General features: G+C 39.5%; 1 protein-coding gene across 1 annotated transcript in view; it reads left to right on the forward strand.

Moving 5' to 3' along the window:
* The window catches only part of pacsin1b (protein kinase C and casein kinase substrate in neurons 1b), a 29,283-nt gene extending 11,430 nt beyond the window's left edge, over positions 1-17,853 (forward strand). Inside the window, exons 2-10 of the mRNA XM_030728622.1 lie at positions 7,120-7,245; positions 12,069-12,225; positions 12,835-13,070; positions 13,181-13,336; positions 15,860-16,035; positions 16,123-16,243; positions 16,530-16,645; positions 16,905-17,101; positions 17,296-17,853. Of these exons, the coding sequence (XP_030584482.1) occupies positions 7,186-7,245; positions 12,069-12,225; positions 12,835-13,070; positions 13,181-13,336; positions 15,860-16,035; positions 16,123-16,243; positions 16,530-16,645; positions 16,905-17,101; positions 17,296-17,405 (1,329 nt within the window). The 5' untranslated portion in view covers positions 7,120-7,185 and the 3' untranslated portion in view covers positions 17,406-17,853. The remainder of the gene's footprint in view (positions 1-7,119; positions 7,246-12,068; positions 12,226-12,834; positions 13,071-13,180; positions 13,337-15,859; positions 16,036-16,122; positions 16,244-16,529; positions 16,646-16,904; positions 17,102-17,295) is intronic.
* Positions 17,854-19,483: the final 1,630 nt, after the last annotated feature.

A 19,483-nucleotide genomic window follows, 5' to 3' on the forward strand; every position in this document is an offset into this window, starting at 1 on the left:
CAATCAATCTATGAGTACATTCACAAGAAAGTGTTCCGATTGACAGCATCTGATCGGTCACATGCATCGATAACATCGCTAAAGCATTTGATCTACTGGTGGAAGAGTGGCTGATCTTAGAAAGATAAAACTGCAGTATTAGAAAAATATCATGTAGGCATAGTCTATGTACAAATTTGGTTTGTTCACAAGCACAGAGAGGCAGTCTGTTTTAGGGTTGTATATTAATGCTTATAGAACAGTAAAATTGCTGGAAAATGGTTTGTAGCGAGCAGGAAAAAAAAATATCGAGGAATGAAGTTGCATCTGAGAAGCTGTCTTTATTACTGATTCTCATCACGGAAAGACTTGTTATCCATGCACAGTGGTCCAAGGGATCTTCTAGGATTTTTTTTTTCCTGAGAATTGATTGGTCCGTAGGCCGTGATTTCATATCTGTTCAACTCTTAGCTTTTCACTCTGCCTCTGTGCGTCCTGCATTTGCATCCTCCTCCCCATGGCTTGTTAGACATGTTTCAAAGTGTTTAATTCATTATATACCTCCAATTTTATCAGTGTTGTTTCTAACAGACACTGAGAAACAGTAGCATCAGCAGTGGCGTTTTTGTGGACCCGAGTCTTTTTTTCTCTTTTTCCACTGTGTTCAGAAAACTCGCTTAACAAAACCTCCATAGGTGAACTTTTACATAGAAAACTCATCAGGAATCAATATGGCAATCAATCAATAATTACACCTGTGGAGTTGATAATTGCATTGGTGTCACTGAAATCTTATCCATATGTATCTCTCTTGTTTAGACTGCTCCATCTCTGGAACAGTCTAAACAAGCAACCCACAAACAGAAACCTGAGACCACAACACCACCTGGCAGAACCTCAGATTAACATCAAATAACAGTGCAGCCACTGATTTTAACAGATTAAGCCATATAGAGTATGAAAGGAGGAGCTGGAGTGGAGGTGGGTTGAAAAGTGGCTTGCAGATGCACAGCAACTGTGGGCAGCTTAAATATTTGCTAGATGTATGTACAGAAGTGAGATCAGCTGATCTGCCAGGATTGCTTCAGAGCTGGACTTTGTGAGCTTCATAAGCTTGGCTTCTGTCCAACAAAAGAGTTGCTCCAAATTGGCCCACTACTACAGAAGGATATGTGACTTTAAGTGTCTACCTGGAGTATGGTAAAGCCCCATGAAACAAAAAAAAGTCCATAATTATGTGATTCAGTAGTAATTTTATAGTCATTTCCTGCTTTTATTACATTATTCAGATGTCTCAGTGTTCTTGTGTGTAATCTTATTTTGATCTGTCTCTCTCTTTCTATGCATATTCATTATCATTTCCATGTAAATTTGGTCTCTGACACACCAAAGTAAAGCATCTCCAGCTTTGCAGCCCGTCTCCCCCACCCTGTGTTTTCTCTCCCTCATCTCTGTCCTCTGTCTGAGCCACTCAGGGACAACACCACAGGATTATCCCTCACTCCACACGGCAGGCACACACAAAGTTTGCTGATCAGATCAGAGATTTGAGTTACCGACTCCTCTTTCCCTGCTCTGCACGCTGATGCACCGTGGCTTTGTCAGAGAGGCAGCACTGAGTAATAATAAACAGATAGGAGGGGAGGCGAGGAGGAGAGGGGCTGCCTTCTGAAGGAGCCCACGTGTCTTTTTTTTCTCCTAGCTGTTAGCCGCTGTTAATGGAGGACTTGTGGTAAGCTTTTGTTGCTTTTCGGGGGGCTGTGCTCTCCCACTTCTGGGGTGTCTTGACGGCCTTTGTCTGGGGGTTTTACTCTTTTGACGTGTTGATGCCGCTGGCTCGGCGTCCTGGGAGTTGTGGTGCTTTTTGATGCCTGTGCACTTGCGATGGAGGGATGGGAATTCCTGATGCTCCTGCTTGTTTGTGAGGATGTGAATCCGAGACTGCAGGTTGTACTTAAGAAAGAGTGAAGAATGGAACAAAGCAGTGTGGTGGTAATTAAACCTTGGAGGTTGCTGCCACCATTTGAGGTTGTGTGTGTGCATGTGGGTCGGTATCAGTGTATTGTTTCTGTCTACAATGAATGACTCAATGCATCATGTTTCTCTAATTTAGAAACAGTTATAATAATGTAATAATTTCTGTGTCAGTTTTATCTCTACTTGTTGGCTTTAATGAAAAGTGGAAGAAGCTGGTCAGCGGTTGTTTTCCTGCACTACGATCTGCCTTTCTGCACGCGAAGCAAAGGGCTATCCTGAACAAAAGCCCTCTCGGCATGTAGCTAATGGATTAACCAAGCATGATAAACACCCACTTCTTTATCTCACCCACCACGCTGCATTGCTGCCCGTGCATTTGTTTTGCCCAGAATTACCAGGTTACATCATAGTAGAAATTCCACTTGATTATTTGATTATTGTTGGATAGGTAGGGGGTGGGGGTGTCCAACCACTTTCCTCCCTCATTTCATCTCTGCCTTTCATTGTCAAAGGTGTTCCTCTATCCTTTGCTCCGGGGTTGACCCAAATAACCATGCAGCTTCTGCCCCTCCCCCTGACCTCTTATCAAAACACATAACTGCTGCATCTCTTTCCATTGTTTCATATTTTTCTCTGAGGCATGAAACATGTCACATGTTGTTTTTGTTGTTTAATACAGCAATAATCTGTCTTCTAGTCTCTGGTTTTCCAATATGTGTTTTTGTGTGGTTTCCATAGTGTGTGGTGTGTGTGGAACAAAATAAAGTGCTTGCTCTTGCCAGGCATTACATGAGAAGATTTTTTGCCACTTTCATTTGTATGTGGTCACTGAACATTTAGGTTTGCATAAACACTGTAAGCAGATTGAAGCAGCCAGCCTGCTCTCTCCAAAACACATTATCCATCCACATTATATATCAGGTTTGTCTAATCCTTACAAAACAAAGTGTAAATGTGACAAGCTGTGGTAAAATGTGAAGTTAAATGCAGGACTGTTTCTTTGCTTGTTAGCTGGCAATCACAAATAACACCTCTTAAAACAATAAACTTGCACATGTCAGTTTTTGTAAAGATTAAACAAACATGATATCATTTGTTTTAGATGGAGCCAAAGTTAGATTTAGTGGATGGATTTTCCCTTTTGCACAGAGCCATGCTCGCTGTTTCACCTTGTTTCCAATCTCCTTTGCAAAGCCAAGCCATTGGCTTCACGTTTAGCAAGAGCTATTAAAGCAGCATTGATCTTTATCCAATTCTTGGAAGAGAGCAAATGAGAATATTTCTCAGAATGCCAAACAGTTCATTTAACATACAAAGTTTGTGGCTCGTGACAGGTTCACTGGCCCATTTCTCTGCATTCCTAAAATACTCAGTGCATCAGTACAGCATCACAGATGTTCTGACAGTAATGTCATCTGTCTGTTGATGTTTTGTTTTCCAACAGTGGCTGTAGCTGGCATTTCACGTTCATTTGATATTTATATCATTTGCATCATTTGCATTTGTTCTTGGTCTGCATATGGTGGTTTGTTTGTGTGTTTTGTTTTTTTTGGCTTGGTACTCTTGTCTCATATGCAACACATTCATGTCTTCCTCCATCTATTTATTTTAAAAAGCCTTTGCATCTGTGATGCTTGCAAATATCTAAAGCAAGTTAGATTTGGCAGTATTATGCAGTGGAAGAAACTAGCAGCCTATGCTTAGACAGCAGTCTAGTTTCTCCCAGAGGAGATCACTCTGTAGTTATTGCTACAATATCTAATCCATAATTCTGTTTATGTTTCTTTTTATCCAGACTGAAGAGATTTAAATGACTGTCTGTAAAACTGAAGCTTACCAAATTCCCAAACTTCCATAGTTAGAAGAATGATGACTGAAAGAGTGCCAAGCACGACTCGTGAGTTGTTAGACAGCCAACCCAAACAAACAGTAAAGTGATGTATTTTCTCAAAAGATGAGAGTTTCTCATTACACAAGCCAGCACTTATGATAATTTAGGTATTACAAAAGTAAAACTGAGCATTGATCTTATAGTTTCTCTCACTTGCTTGGGCACATTTCTCAAAACATCATTGAATTTCTCACCGCTGAAAATATATTTCCCAAAAGAGCTCAAGGAGCTGCAGCAGAACACTGTAGCTAACCTGGTAAATGATGCAACTCAATTTATGTTTCAAAATAACATTTTTGTGTCAGCAAAACAAGTCATTGCCAACAAAATAAGTTTTCTTGACCATCAAATTTAAATATTTAGATATTTAATCAGCATGATTAGAAGTGCGTTCTTGTCTTCTGATTTCCTAAAAATATTGTCTTTCATATTTTATCTGACTATAAATACCTACAGTACCAGACTGATATCTCAGTACTATGGCAGATGCTTTTACGTCTTATTTGAAAAAATATCTTAATTTTCCTGCAGATGTTACACAACACAGTGAAACACACACTTTTTCTCAAAAATTCTTTATCTATCAACAATTAAAAAAATGATCCAAGTTGAATTTTAGTTAAAGGCTTTTTTGTTTATGTCATGGTGCCAGGGTTTGTGCGGCTTCTGAGTTTGGGACTCTTGTTTTAAGTTCAGTAGATTCTTCTGGTTTTTACTTGAGTTTTGGATTCATGTTATATTGTTAAGTCTTTGTTGGCTTTTTTTTTTTTTTAATGTTTGGTTATTCTAGTGATCACTTTCTGTTTTGGAATCTTGTGCTTTTATTCAGTGGCAGGATTATTATTTTTTAGTAGGAGTGGTAGTTCTCACTGTCTCCAAATCTGTGCTACCTGCATTTAGTTTAGATGCAGTTAATTGTTTCCTCCTGTTCTCCTCTCATCTTTGTCCTGCTTCCCAAAGTATCTTTCTGTGTATATACAGTCCTGTCTCTCCCCTTTTCATCTCCTCCTGTTTAATCCACGTTGATTTCTTACATCTCATTCTATCATTCTGTTGGCCCTGGATTTTCTGTATAGACTGTTTGGACTTTTTATTTGAAACTACCTATGTGTCCTGCATTTGGGTCCTCTCAGCACCACTAATGACAGTTTATTTTACCATAAAAACAAACAAAAACAAGAAACAAACCCATATTCATTTAACTTAGTTTTCACTTTACCCTGGTCCCCTCCAGTTTGAGAACCAGTACTGTAAGCATATCACATTATATATAAAACTAAAATCAGACAAATTCTTGTAAAATATCCATCCATCCATCCATTGAGAGATGTAATCTTCCCCAGGGCCTGCTCAAATGAAATTCTCATGATGCTGTCAGTAGGGGTGCTGTTGCTGGTTGAATGGATTTTTCAGTTTCTATCAGTCAGTTTACTCTCTGTTTAATTTAACTTGTTCAGATGGAGCGAAAGTCAGGAAGGAAACTACTAAAAATATCGTCTCGAAAACACAGAGTTTCTCTGTGAGTAGGTTTTAATAACTGCACTATATTTACACACAGCATTGGCTCTGCTAATTAGCCCTTAGTGAGAGCCCATTCAAATTTTAGTACGCTGTGTGGCAGTTTAACAGCACAGTTCATTTTGAAACTGCAATTTGTGCTGTGAAGTGAAGCTGGTGGGTGTGAGGCTGCAGCAACACTGGGATAGTGTTAGCATTATTACTGTTAGCCTGTGTGGTTAGTTATACTGAAGGTTTGCAGTCAGGTGTACATGTAAATATTAGATATTTTTAGATACGTAAATAGATCTTGTGCTGTCATTAGCAGTCACGTCACAACTATTAACTCCTGCAGCAGGTGTTCCAGTGAGGCCTTGGATAATGTTAGCTGACCACATTGAGTGAAGATTACCAGTAATTATACAAGTGTTCTGATAATAGCTGCCTGAGTCTATGGCACTGAAAATGAATAGCTAGTCATTACATCTATTGACAGAGTCATCTCAGAGGAGCAGGGAGAAAATAGCTGGAAGCACTCTGGTTATGAAGGTGATTGTACTTGAGCTCACCTTCTTTCATCATGTGGACAGCGCTGGACAAAGTAAAATGCTCTGTCCATTAACCTTTGATTTTCCTTGATGGCAATCACTCATTTTCCTTTGGTTTGTGTAAGGTGTATTAGCTCATTATTATAGTTTTTCCACTTTGGTTTAAGGAAGATTTAACTGGTGCTAAATCAGCCTCAATTTTTCATTGTGCAGGGCTTAACAACTTTATTAGACCACCAGCCAAACAGGTTAATGACTTTGGTTATTGCCAAAATAATTTTTATTTTTCTGTAATGGTTAATCCACCAGTATGTTCAACCTTTCTAATTAAAATAATATTTTTAATGCTAAAATATAATTATTATTGTTATCCATGAATTTTCAAATGTATGGTTTTACAAAAAAGCTGAAAAAGTAGGAAAGCACATTATTTTTTGATTAAGATGCCAAATTTTGGACTTTTACTTGCAGAAGAAAAATTAGTTTTAGTGGTTGAATGGTATGCCTGATTAATTTCTGACTCCTCAGCATGCCGGTTGAAATTTGGGTGTAAAATGTGTATTCACTTTGTTATTTGCCTGATAAATAACAATGTATTTTTTATTTTTAAACAATTTTTGACAAATTGCTGAAATATTTGTGTTTTCATGTTTTTATGACAGGTGGTCTAATAAATTTGTTTGGCACAGTATATCACTGCCATTGGTCACCTGCAAGTATTTGTTACTTGTCAGTAAATGTAATTGGAAGAGGAAATGTTAAATCAGACAAAAGCATTTTGAAGATATCAATATACTGTTTTGTTACTACATTCCTGGGACTGTATTATATGAATTTGTCGCCACAGAGCCACTGTTCCATCTCATGGTAAAATGCAACTTTTCTTGTGTTAATTCTGTGTAGTTAATTGTTAATAAGCATCTTACATAAATGTTTTCTGGTCAATATTTTGCCTCCACTTTGAAATATGTGAAATAACTTGAATAAAGCTTTTAGAGTAAGTCAACAATATTGTAATCACATAAGCAGAAAATAAAATGTGCATTATCTTGTTTTAAACTATGCTTTTTTTTTAATGAATCTAACTGTAGATGCTGGATATCTAACAGCAGAAGCTTCTAATGAGATTTATAAATTCTGAAGGAGCTTTAATCTGAGTTTTTATGCATCTCACGTATCCCGCTGTTCAGAGCATTTACATTCCTCTGTGCTCATCTTCTCTTACAGTGCATGAGGAGAGTTACTTTGCTGCAGATCACCACAGCTTAAAGCCACCCTGCCAAATCTGGGACCATGTCTGGAGCCTACGACGAGTCAGCCATTCTGGAGGAGACCACAGACACTTTCTGGGAGGTGAGACAGCTAGGAGCAGTTTTTGACAGATTAAAACTAACTGGGAAGTGACACTGCCTAGTAATGAACTGTCAGTGAACCTACTTCATCTGAGAGAAAGATATGGGGCCTTATTTATCACCCGTGTGGAGATTTGCAAGTAAATCAGACATGTACGTGCCAGTACGCATAGCAACAGACTTATTGAGAGGGTTGGATCACCGAGCTGCGGGTGCTTCGCACTCAGATCAGTAAACGACACTCACACATTTTCTCAGCATGACAAATTGCTGCATGTTGGTGCCGCTATTCCTTATTGAGTCGATTAATCAAGCTACATCTTCTAGTCGGAAACTGTGACTGACAAATTTCATTGTTTGTCCAACCTGTGCACAGGTTGCTCTCACAGTGTATTAAGAACTTGTCATCAGTACCTGCAGTTTTTTTGTCCTGTGTATCTGTGGACAAGTCACCTAAATAGCTGTGCCTCAGGAAGTGGGCCTAGTCCACCACTAATCAGAAGGTAGTTCAAACCTGAATCCTCCACTGTGCATGCTGAAGTGCTCTCGAACCCCTTCGAGTTGTCATTTAGACTAGAAAAGTGCTGCATAAATGCCGGCCTATTTATCTGTTTGATTGCCAAACTGCAACCCTGATGAGAGAAGCTGAAATGTGCCGCCTGTAAAATTGTTCCATATACTAAAAGGATCAGAAAATGAAGAGCTAGAAAAGTAAATGAAACTACAGATAAAATCATCACAAAAACTACAAAATCCCTAATTTCCTTCGGGATCAATAAAGTATCTGTCTATCTAAATTAAAACTGCATATCCTATTAATTAAATGGCTCTGTAAACAAATGGGTCTTTAGCTGGCTTTTAAAACAAGCCACAGAAACAGCAAAACCTTTGGGGTATATTCAGTCTGAAACAGATCAGGTGCCATGGTCTCAAAGGTTGGATCACCCCAGGTCCATAGAACATGAGGACACTGCTTGGGATGTGATTATCTTTGTTAATTAACTTATTAATTAAACTTAGTGGTCAAAAGCACTTTACATTGCATTTCACAAGAGACTTCACAAACATGCACACACACACACACACACACACCAATGAATGTGGAGCCACCTATCTGCTATTGAGGACAACCGGCCTTACTGCAGGTGAAACTGTCTGTTTTTATGCTGTTTTCTCTGTGATTCAAGTTGCACAAGCAGTGGTTGGAGTTTTCGCCTCCAACCACTGCAGTGGCATCGCTTTTGCTTCGACACTCACTCTTTTGGCTTGTGCTGTTTGCTTTCTGTAGTGAGTAGTTTGAAATGCCCCCATCTGTTACAGCTCAGACACACCAATAAAAAGTAAATAGTTCACCTATTAAAATGAAGGGGTTAGATGAGGGGTGAATTTAACAGGCAGAAGCAAAAAAAAAAAATTAAAGCTTTCTGGCGCTGTAAATTAATCTTGGACAATCTGTCAATGCTAGTGGAATTTGAGCAGCATATTTGCTAAGAGGCTGATGAGGGAAGAGGAAAAGGTGAGCTGGTGGATGTGAATTATCACGTGACTGGGAAAGACTGGAAAGACTGGGTTTAATGCAGGGCAGAATCTGAAATAACAGAAGGGTTATGCTGGGTTAAGAATACACACTATTGGCACAAAAATAGCCCAGCCAAAAAGATGTAAACAATGGGACTTGGCAGGCAAAATAGGACCCAAATGCAGGACTCGGGATACTGAGTGTAAACTCAGAAACACACAGCTTTATCAGTTGTTGCTCAACAGGAGCAAATAATCCAACAGATTAGGCATCTAAGGAAGCCACAGAATTAAAAAAAAAACACACTACCTAGGAGAGACAACATGAGAATAGAGGGAAAACTCAGGGTTTAAATATATACAGGAGTAATTAGGGAAATGAGAAACACAAGGATACATGGCTGAAACCAATCAGGGAAAACAAGACAAAGGAAGCAAAACATGATGGCACATGGGACAAGAGACTAGCAAAATAAAACAGGAAATGTCTAAACACAACAGAAATGCAGACTTGGCACAGAGCAAAGGAGGGACGGAAAACAAACTCAAGGAATTAACCATAACTGCAGTTTACAACAGAGACAGAGGCAACACTGAGAACAAAATCATGGAGAAATAATCTAGAATACAAAACTCAAACTGGCCAGAACTAAGAACAAATTAAACAGAGAAATACAAAGATGAAGAATCGAAACTATAAGCAAACTACGAAACACAACTGAATAAATGTTACCAATATCAGAACTTCAAAGACCAAAAAACACAGAACACTGGGCAAAAGGCCCAGGACCATGACAGTAACATTCGCAGATTTTACTTTTATTTTTTTCTACTTTTTTGTTTTGTTTTGTTAACATGATGGCAGGCTGTGACTGGCTAATCTTTCATGTGTTCCAGCCAAATGAGGGTAAGAATTTCTGATCTCAGAATCTAGTACAACAATAAAAAATATTGTGCAGTGTGACTGGCACAGGCATGAGTAATCTGTGGGGCACATCACATAGTTCCACATCATGCTGGTGAAAAATGCTGTGGTTACTTGTCCCAACAGGTTGATAGTTTATCATTATAACTCAGTCTTATTTTATTTGATTAATTTTTAGTCATGGACTTGCAGAAAGAGGACCCAAATAGTATACTATATGAAAAACAGGAATTGCCCAGACCAAAGATTTTCAGCATATCATCTGCAAAGTCAAATGTTAGCAGCATTTTGTTACAACTGAAATGCTGTAAGTTGACAATTTTTGGCATGTCCGCTAGAAAATGGCTTAAAATTTTAGTAGTTTATCAAAGTATAAATGTCTGTTTGCTTATTGTTTCGATCGCAGTGTGTTGTTCTGGGCTTATCCCCACAAGATTACATCAACAGAAACCTATCCTGAGCAAAATCAGCCCTGAGTAATTTGAGCTCCAAGCTCCAAGAAGCTCATTTATTATATATGAGATGTGGTGACTCAGGTGAGGTGGCAATTCGGTGTTTTAACACTGAAAACATTCACCTCATCAGTAGAGACTGTCGTGCTGCTTTATGCTCAGATGCAGGATTATGTATGATGAATGTACTCAGGAGGTGCTTTAGACAGAACAGAGGTATTGTCACTTCATACATTCGGGTTTTATAATCGATTTCCTCTCAGATTTGATTCAGTTTTATCCTCATCGTGTCTCTTCAGCCTGGCGGTGTGTTCAGGAGTCAGGCGGAGGAGCAGAGGTATTTGCTTCCAACAGAAAGTCACTTTATCACAGTCAGCCACTGCATTACAGTGGAGCTGCTGCAGTGCTGCCTGCTGACTCGGCTTACTGCTGTTCCAGCAGAGGCCTGGTGTGGAATACAGTCATTTGCACCCCCAGCTGCTTTTATTTAGTTCAGATTTGGGGTTTGTTGGGTGTTACTTTCAGGGTGCATTAAGGGTAAACATCTATTACATATTCAGCAAAGATGTAGTTCCGCTAAAGGTGTGAAATAAATCCGTAAACTGGGGTTTCACCCTCTGTGTAGCTCTCTTTGTCTCTCTCTCTCTCTCTCTCTCTCTGAGGCTCTGTCTCTGGGTAAAGCTCTCTGTGTGAGGTTGCTGCTCCTGCATCCATGGAGAGTTGTAAATTATATGACATTAACCCACCCCCTGCTTTCATTGCATAACTTCACACAACAGCAGCAGCCATTTCCCTGCTGATCCTTCCTGCTTCACCTGCAGGCTGCGAAAACGTGTTTTTTTTTAACAGGCACCTCACATAAGAGTAGAAGTAGACACTAGTTTAAGTCCTTTAACACTATAATACCAAGCCTATATTTGACTTTAGCTAGTGTCAGAGAACATTTTTCTTTACAAACAAAGACGGAGTCTGAAAACTATCTGAAATCACAGAGTATGGGTCCTAATGACCCACTGATCGAGACCTTAAAGATTCTGCTGTCCTAAAGGACTTCTGCTGTCCTGATTTGAACATTTTAAGACATGTTATAAGTTAAAATACCCCATTTAACCTTGGACCCTAACAGAATGACTTTGCATGATACACAGTTCAGAATAGTCTTTATTTATTCTGTGCTGCACTTCTGTCCACCCTCTGACTGAAACCAGCTGTTTTAGCCCCCCTCCCTTTAAGTCAACATTCGTCTGATTGGCTGGCACTCACGAACAGAAGGTTTGAACAGCAGGTGTGTGGAGCTGCTGTGCTCAAGGCCAGTCCTATTTGCCAGTGTTATTAAGGAATAAGGGAAATACATATATATGACAGAAAATAAGGAAAAGCACAGTAAGACCTCTTTGGCACAACTTTCACTTTATACACAGCTGGTTTTGTGTGAGTGGCCACAGACAATAATCAGTGATTTTTAATCATTTTGTTTGCTATTTTTAAACAAAGCAATGCCTACTCATGACTCCTGATTATTACCTATTTAATGGTTTGTTACACTGAACCATCCTTGTTCAGAAATGTTTGCCATTATCTACTACAGGCAAACATCAGCTGGTCAGTGAACCTAATCAGTGAAAGAAAAAAAAACAACAACTATCTAATCTTTTAGATAGATCAATCAGTTTCTCATAGGAAACTGATTGATCTGAACCGACTGTGATTCAGCTACATTCTCATATGATGAATTTGCTGATGATTGTGATGTTTCGAGAATCCAACTGTCCAAGAACCCCGATGAGGCAGAGCACAAATATTTGAACATAAGAATAAATACTGATACTAATAATAATATGTAGTAGGAATGATATTTGTAAGTGGTAGTGGGTGTGTCTAATGTGTAACCTGACTCTCACTGTGATGGTCGTTTGTATTTTATATAAGGTTGGGAACTACAAACGCACAGTGAAACGGATTGACGATGGTCATCGGCTCTGCAATGATCTGATGAACTGCATCCAGGAGCGTGCCAAAATCGAGAAAGCCTACGCACAACAACTGACCGAGTGGTCTAAGAGATGGAGGCAGCTGGTAGACAAGGGTAAGACTATCATTTTGCACAGTTCATAAACAAAGGTGGGATGTTGTGTAAAATGTAAATAAATACAGAATACAGTGATTTGCAGATCTCATGAATCCATATTTTATTCACAACAAAACACAGAAAACATACAAAATGTTTAAACTTTGAAAATGTATATTTGCAAATGTATATAATATATAATGCAAGCTGCCAATTCCATATGCACTAATGTACCCACATGCCATCAGAGTTGCAGGATTTTGAACTGAGCCGTCTTTCACGTCCCAGACTGACTACATGATATTGGAATCAATTCAATTTTATTTATATAGCGCTGAATCACAACAAACAGTCACCTCAAGGCACTTTATATTGTAAGGTAAAGACCCTACAATATAAAGGGTCTGCAGGGCTGCTTGTTCTTGTTGTCAATGAAGATAGTTATTTATGGCTGTAGGTACATGTTTTGCCTCACTGTCATGCAGAATAAACATATAGAATAAATATTGCCATAAATAATAAGATCTGAAGTACCACAAACTTTTGCACATTGATCTATATAGGGTTTGGTATTTTTATTTTCTAATAAAGTTTTGGTGCCTTACTCGCTCTTCATTCCTTCACTAGGGCCTCAGTACGGCACAGTAGAACGAGCTTGGATGGCGGTGATGACGGAGGCGGAGAAGGTGAGCGAGCTTCATCAGGACATAAAGAACTACCTGATGAATGAGGACTTTGAGAAGGTGAAGAATTGGCAGAAGGACTCGTATCACAAACAGATGATGGGTGGATTCAAGGAAACCAAAGAGGCAGAGGAAGGTTTTAAGAAGGCTCAGAAACCCTGGGCCAAAAAGCTGAAAGAGGTGAGTGAGTTTGAATTTTAAATCTTAAGTTCCAACCCTCTGGTGTTTGTGGCAAGAAGAGTCTGATTAGATGCTTCTTTTTTCTGTTTGTGTTGTACTTTCTTTTTCAGCTCGAGGCTGCCAAGAAGGCATACCACATGGCCTGCAAAGAGGAGAAACTGGCTACCACCAGAGAGGCCAACAGCAAGGGAGAGACGTCTGTGACAACCGATCAGCAGAAGAAACTACATGAGAAAGTGGACAAGTGCAAACAGGACTCACAGAAGGTGAGAACATCAGCTGCTGCTGCGCCAACATCATTATGCTAAAGCTATTTCCTCCTTTAAAACCAAAGGCAAATAAGGCTATTTTAAGGCCATGCAGTTGGAGCCCATGGAGCATTGTTAATATGTGACAGTATGCCACTCCTTCACTCAGTAATTCTCATTCATTACTCCTGAAGTGGACTCTAGTCTCATTTTACTGCCATACAACCTTCATTGTCATGAACCGTGGTTCTCTTCTGTCCTGGAAGACATTATACTGCGTCTCAAGGCTATTCATTACATTTGGCTCCATAAATGAAAAATATGAACATGTGGTTGATGAATATCATTAAAACAATGGCCATCCCAGGCTCTTTGAATCTTATTACAGACTTAAATATAAATGCTTTTATTTTTATTTTTTTAAAAGCAGCTCAGTCACATTATCTATTTTTTTTTTTTAGAAATGCAGCTCAAACAGGAGTAAAGCTGACATTAGTGACAGACTGTTTTCAACAGCAAAAGTGGAGTAACTTGAAACATTTCTTTCAGCAGAACCATTTCTGTTAAGCAGAATTAAATATCCATTTCCACTGATATGGCATCTCACTGATTTAGAAGAAACTGATTTACTCACTGATTCATGGAGGACTTATGAAAAAAAAAAGGCCCTCCGTAAAGCTAGGACATCTTACTACTCATCACTAATTGCAGAAAATAAGAACAACCACAGGTTTCTTTTCAGCACTGTAGCCAGGCTGACAAAGAGTCAGAGCTCTGTTGAGCTAAGTATTTCTTTAACTTTAACTAGCACTGAATTTCTTCGCAAATAAAATTGTAACCATTAGAGATAAAATTATTCATAGCCATCTCAAAGACATATCTTTGTGCATGGCTACTTTCAGTACCACTGATATTTGTGTAGACTCTTTCTCTGATTGATCTTTCTTCAATAGTTACTTCCTCCAAGCCATCATTGTATCTATTAGACCCCAATCCTACAAGCCTGCTCAAAGAAGTCCTAGTGTTAATTAATGGTTCGTTCTTAAATATGATCAATCCTTATTAATGGGCTATATGCCACAGGCTTTTAATGTGGCAGTAATTAAACCATTACTTAAAAAGCCATCACTCGACCCAGCTGTCTTAGTTAATTATAGGCCAATCTCCAACCTTCCTTTTATCTCAAAAATTCTTGTAAGAGTAGTTGTAAAACAGCTAACTGATCACCTGCAGAGGAGTCTTGTTCATACACTAAGGTTAATTGTGGAGTTCCACAGGGTTCTGTGCTAGGACCAATTCTATTTACACTATACATGCTACCTAAAAAGCCTTCAGCTAATACAAAATGCTGCAGCTAGAGTACTGACAGGGACTAGAAAGAGAGAGCATATTTCTCCCATATTGGCTTCTCTTCATTGGCTCCCTGTTAGATCCAGAATAGAATTTAAAATCCATCTACTTACAAGGTCTTGAATAATCAGGCCCCATCTTATCTTAAAGACCTCATAGTACCATATCACCCCAATAGAGCACTTTGCACACAGACCGCTGGCTTACTTGTGGTTCCTAGGATACTTAAAAGTAGAATGGGAGGCAGAGCCTTAAGCTTTCAGACCCCTCTTCTGTGGAACCAGCTCCCAGTTTGGATTCAGGAGGTAGACACAGCTTATAGTTAGGACTGGATCAGGTGACCCTGAACCATCCCTTAGTTATGCTGCTATAGGCTGAGTCTGTTGGGGCGTTCCAATGATGCAGTGTTTTTTTTTTTTTTTTGCTTGTTTTTTTATTCACCTCTTTTCACTCTCTGTGTGTTTATACACCACACTGCATTTAAGCATGAGTTATTATTAATCTCTGGCTTTTGTCCTGTCTCCCTCCCTTCACCCCCAGCCGGTCACAGCAGATGACTGCCCCTCCCTGAGCCTGGTTCTTCCAGAGGTTCCTTCCTGTTAAAAGGGAGTTTTTTTCCTTCCCACTGTTGCCAATTGCTTGCTCATAGGGGGTCATTTTGACAATAATTTTCTCTGTAATTATTGTAGGGTCTTTACCTTAAAAATATAAAGCGCCTGGAGACAACTACGAGTTATAATTTGGCACTATATATGTAAAATTTTATTGAATTGAATTAATCAGTAGATTTAATCAGTGGATACAATAAGGCATTGATCAATAAAAAATTAAAATGCTTAAATATTTAAAACAAAATATAATGAAACTACAATGTAGATCAAATGAATAAAGTCCATAAAAATACAGTGATGTCTATAAAGTATACTCAGTCGAAAGCCAAACCAAAGAGGTACGTTTAAACATTTTAACACTTGCAGCTGCTCTCAGGTCCTCCAGCAGATTGATGCTGCAGTTTAGGGCATAAAATCTGAAAGCTGCCTCCTCAGATGTTTTTGTCCTGTACTTTGGAATGACTAGCAGAGGGCCTGAGGGACCACACTGGCTTATACAGTGTAAGCATGAGACCCTGAGGAGCATGTGCTTCTCGAATTATTCTTTAATCATGTTATGCCCATGTGTGTTACAACCTAGGCAAAGGAGAAGTATGAGAAGGCTCTGGATGAGCTGAGTAAGTGCACCCCTTCATACATGGAGAATATGGAGCAGGTGTTCGACCAGTGCCAGCAGTTTGAAGAGAAGAGGCTGAGTTTCCTCAGGGAGGTGCTGCTGGATATCAAACGCCATCTCAACCTCACAGAGAACCAAAGGTTTGACATGTTTGAAACTGTTAAGATAATAAGACAGTCATCAGCTAAACATTACTCATTCACAAAATCCCCACTCTTTGTTCACAGTTACGCTACAGTGTATAGAGAACTTGAACGTACCATCACATCAGCCAGCCCACAAGAAGATCTGAAGTGGTTCAGTAACACTCATGGCCCCGGCATGCACATGAACTGGCCACAGTTTGAGGTACTAAAAATACCAGAACAGGCTGGACGTGTGCTGGGCAACCAGAATTCAACCGGTTGCTTTGATACTAAATTTTTAATTTGATAGATGATTACAGAGAAAAAATGATTGTGTTGAAAACACTAAATGGAGATGAGCCATTTTGCTAAGTTGCAATGTAAAAGGTCTGCAGGTTTGATGGACATACTACTAATGGTTACTAATGGGGCTCAAATCAAGTTCTAATCAATTGCAACATCCTGAGTTATACCTTGAATTGAACAACAGTCACTGTGCCGTTTTGCAGGAATACAACCCAGACCTTGTCCATAACATCACTAAGAAAGAAAAATCAAAGAAAGGAAATGATGGAGTCATGCTGACTCATGTTACAGCAGCAGAGCACACTGGAGACCGAGGAAGGTAACATTTTACCAGTTAGCAGTGCTTTTAATGTATCTCCTATACAAATCATCTATCATCTATTGTGCTGTTTCCGAAATACCTATTGTGCTGTTGAATATATGGTGTCTGATTTTTGTTGTTGTTGGGTTTATGATATCATTGTACATGTTTCAAAAAAATATCTCTCTATCACACCAAACATATGCATTTGTCACTTGATACCATTGTTTTTAGAAAAATTGATTGTCAAATGTGTTTCTGAAACATTTTCTTTTAGTGTAAGCAGCTACGATAAAAACCAGGCATACACGGCCTCCACAGAGTGGTCAGATGAGGACCAGATGGCCCCAAACTCAGGCAGCGACACCAATGGAGGGACAAACCCCTTCGATGAAGATGTGAGCACAGGTGTGAGAGTGAGAGCGCTGTACGACTACGACGGCCAAGAGCAGGACGAGCTCAGCTTCAGAGTAGGTGAGTGAGACAGACTGCTGGTGTTGTGAGAAACACTCATAAAGCTTTCACTGGAAAGGTTTCTGAGGATCTGCTGCCTGCGTGATACCATAACTTTTTATTTCACATGAGCTCAACAGTGTTTTTGTAATTTTATAGTGCTGGCATTGTTTCTCAAAATCTCCACCTGCTGCACATCTCTGTCTCTGTTAAAGGCGACGAGCTGACGAAACTGGAGGATGAGGACGAACAGGGCTGGTGTAAAGGTCGCCTAGACAACGGCCAGCTGGGCCTTTACCCAGCCAATTACGTGGAGCCAGTTTAAACGTTCAGGCTGAGGACGTTTCCTTGTCAAACCCGGACTGAACCATCCGGTCATAACTGCACATTGCCAGAGACTTCAAAGTAAATCAAAGCCTTCTCTTCCTGTCAGGCACAGTGAGCTGCCTTCATCTCTGCACTCATCGTGGAGAAGACTGAAAGCTCAATCTGTTCAGGATCACTTCACCTCCAGATACTGCAACTGAAGCAAAATATTATTGTGTCTTTTGTGTGTAGCTGTGTTTGGCACCAGTTGTGACACTAACACGCCATACAGGATGTTTTCTCACTGTATTATTGATATGGTATTGTCAGCTGTGCCTGGATAGTGAGAATGAGCTATGCATTGTGCGTTTCATGTATATATTTTTTAACAGTCAGAATGCTTGTACAGTTTTTTTCCTCATTGAGTGTTTTCTTTATTAGTATTTACACATTTAGCCTTTGAGGACATTTTGGGAAATGCGTATGTTCGCTTTTGTCCTGACTGATGAGATGAGAAGATTTATACCGCTTGAATGTGCGTCTACAGCTAGTTATTCAAAGGTAACAAAGACATAGGCATATCTTTTGTGTCTTATCCGGAGAGACGAGACAATAATACTCTCACCAAGTTTGTTGTCTTAGTTATGCTGTAGTCACAGTAGGGAAAACAGTGGTTTGAGACCAAAAGTATTGGAACTGTGTGCAATAAACTTGCAATCTTGTCGACTTCAAAATTGTTGCTCTGAAGACCATGACCAGGTCTGCAACCGTTTGCAGTCAGTTGCCAGTGGTTATGATAAATCAGCAAAAATTGCAAATCTGTTGCTGTCTACATACACAGAAAATAACATTCACAGTCCAGTCAGAACCTCAAAGATCTGAAACAGAAATTCCTCCACAAATAGTGACACAGTTGCTGCAGGATGGCAATTCTTCTCAGACTGATTGCAACATTTTTGCAATGTGTTTATAAATTAGATGGCAGTTATTTGCAAACCTTCACCAAGCTGTCTGAGAGTGATTGCAGTCAACCCAAGTCAGACTGCAATTGTTTGCAGACAGGTTGCTTCCCACCAGGTGACCTGTGCAATCACCATGTGACTGAAAGTGGCCGCCCACTGAAGCTGACGGTGTTGCATGCTCAGGCTTTGGGAAACCAGTTGGTCACCATACCTGCTTTCAGTTAGTTTCTGACAGCAAAAAATTTAAATGCAATCACCAGGCAACCACTGATTTTTTTTTTTTTTTTTTCATAATCATAACAAAGTTGCTGTCCTGTTTATGCTCATGTGACTCAGCCATTGTCAGCAACAACATTGTCAGAAATTGCAGCAGCTGTATCTGCCTTCGCTTCTTTGCTCCGCCAATGGTCCCTTCTCCATTTAAAGAATTGTATATTCAGAGTTGTATTTTTTTTAAGTCAGAACAACATGAACGCTACAAACACGATGTGGTTCATCTCAGCTCAGGGTGTCTAAACAACCCAGTAATAGCTGTTTCAGTGGCTACTGCTCTACCTGAGCTAATATGAGCGATCTTGGTTAGTATTGTCTTGCTAACCTACCAGAAAAGAAAAAGACAACAACAAAAAAAAAAACAAAACAGGAGCGTGGGCTTCTCTGACAGGCTGTTGGTGTACTTAACCACACAGTAAGTCATATTATTTGTCAGATAATTCTATTATAAATGGCACCAACAGCACAAACAGTTTTTTGGCAGTTCTGCAGTGGCTTCAGATTTCAGCAGTGGTTTAACACACAGCTAGTGCATGCAACAGGTAGTTTCTGATACTGGGACACTCAAACCACAGAAGCTAAACTAAAACATGGGAAATCTGAAATAGTAAAAGCTACTTTCCCCTAAAGGGGATTTGTGTCTCTGGACAAATCCCCTTTAGGGGTTGTAATAGCACAAGAGGTTATTTAGAGGTTTTGAGTTAATGTAGAATACAAACAGAGTTGTATCAGTCTTCTCATCTTACCGTTTGCAAGAAAGCGAGAAGCATATTTTCCCAGAATGCTGAATTAATTCTTTAATGCCTTGACTTGTTTTCGTGCGCCACTCTACAGCATGTCTCTGAATTAGCATTTTCAAACC

This window comes from Archocentrus centrarchus, chromosome 5 (genome assembly GCF_007364275.1).
Source record: "Archocentrus centrarchus isolate MPI-CPG fArcCen1 chromosome 5, fArcCen1, whole genome shotgun sequence".
Taxonomy (NCBI): Eukaryota; Metazoa; Chordata; class Actinopteri; order Cichliformes; family Cichlidae; genus Archocentrus; species Archocentrus centrarchus.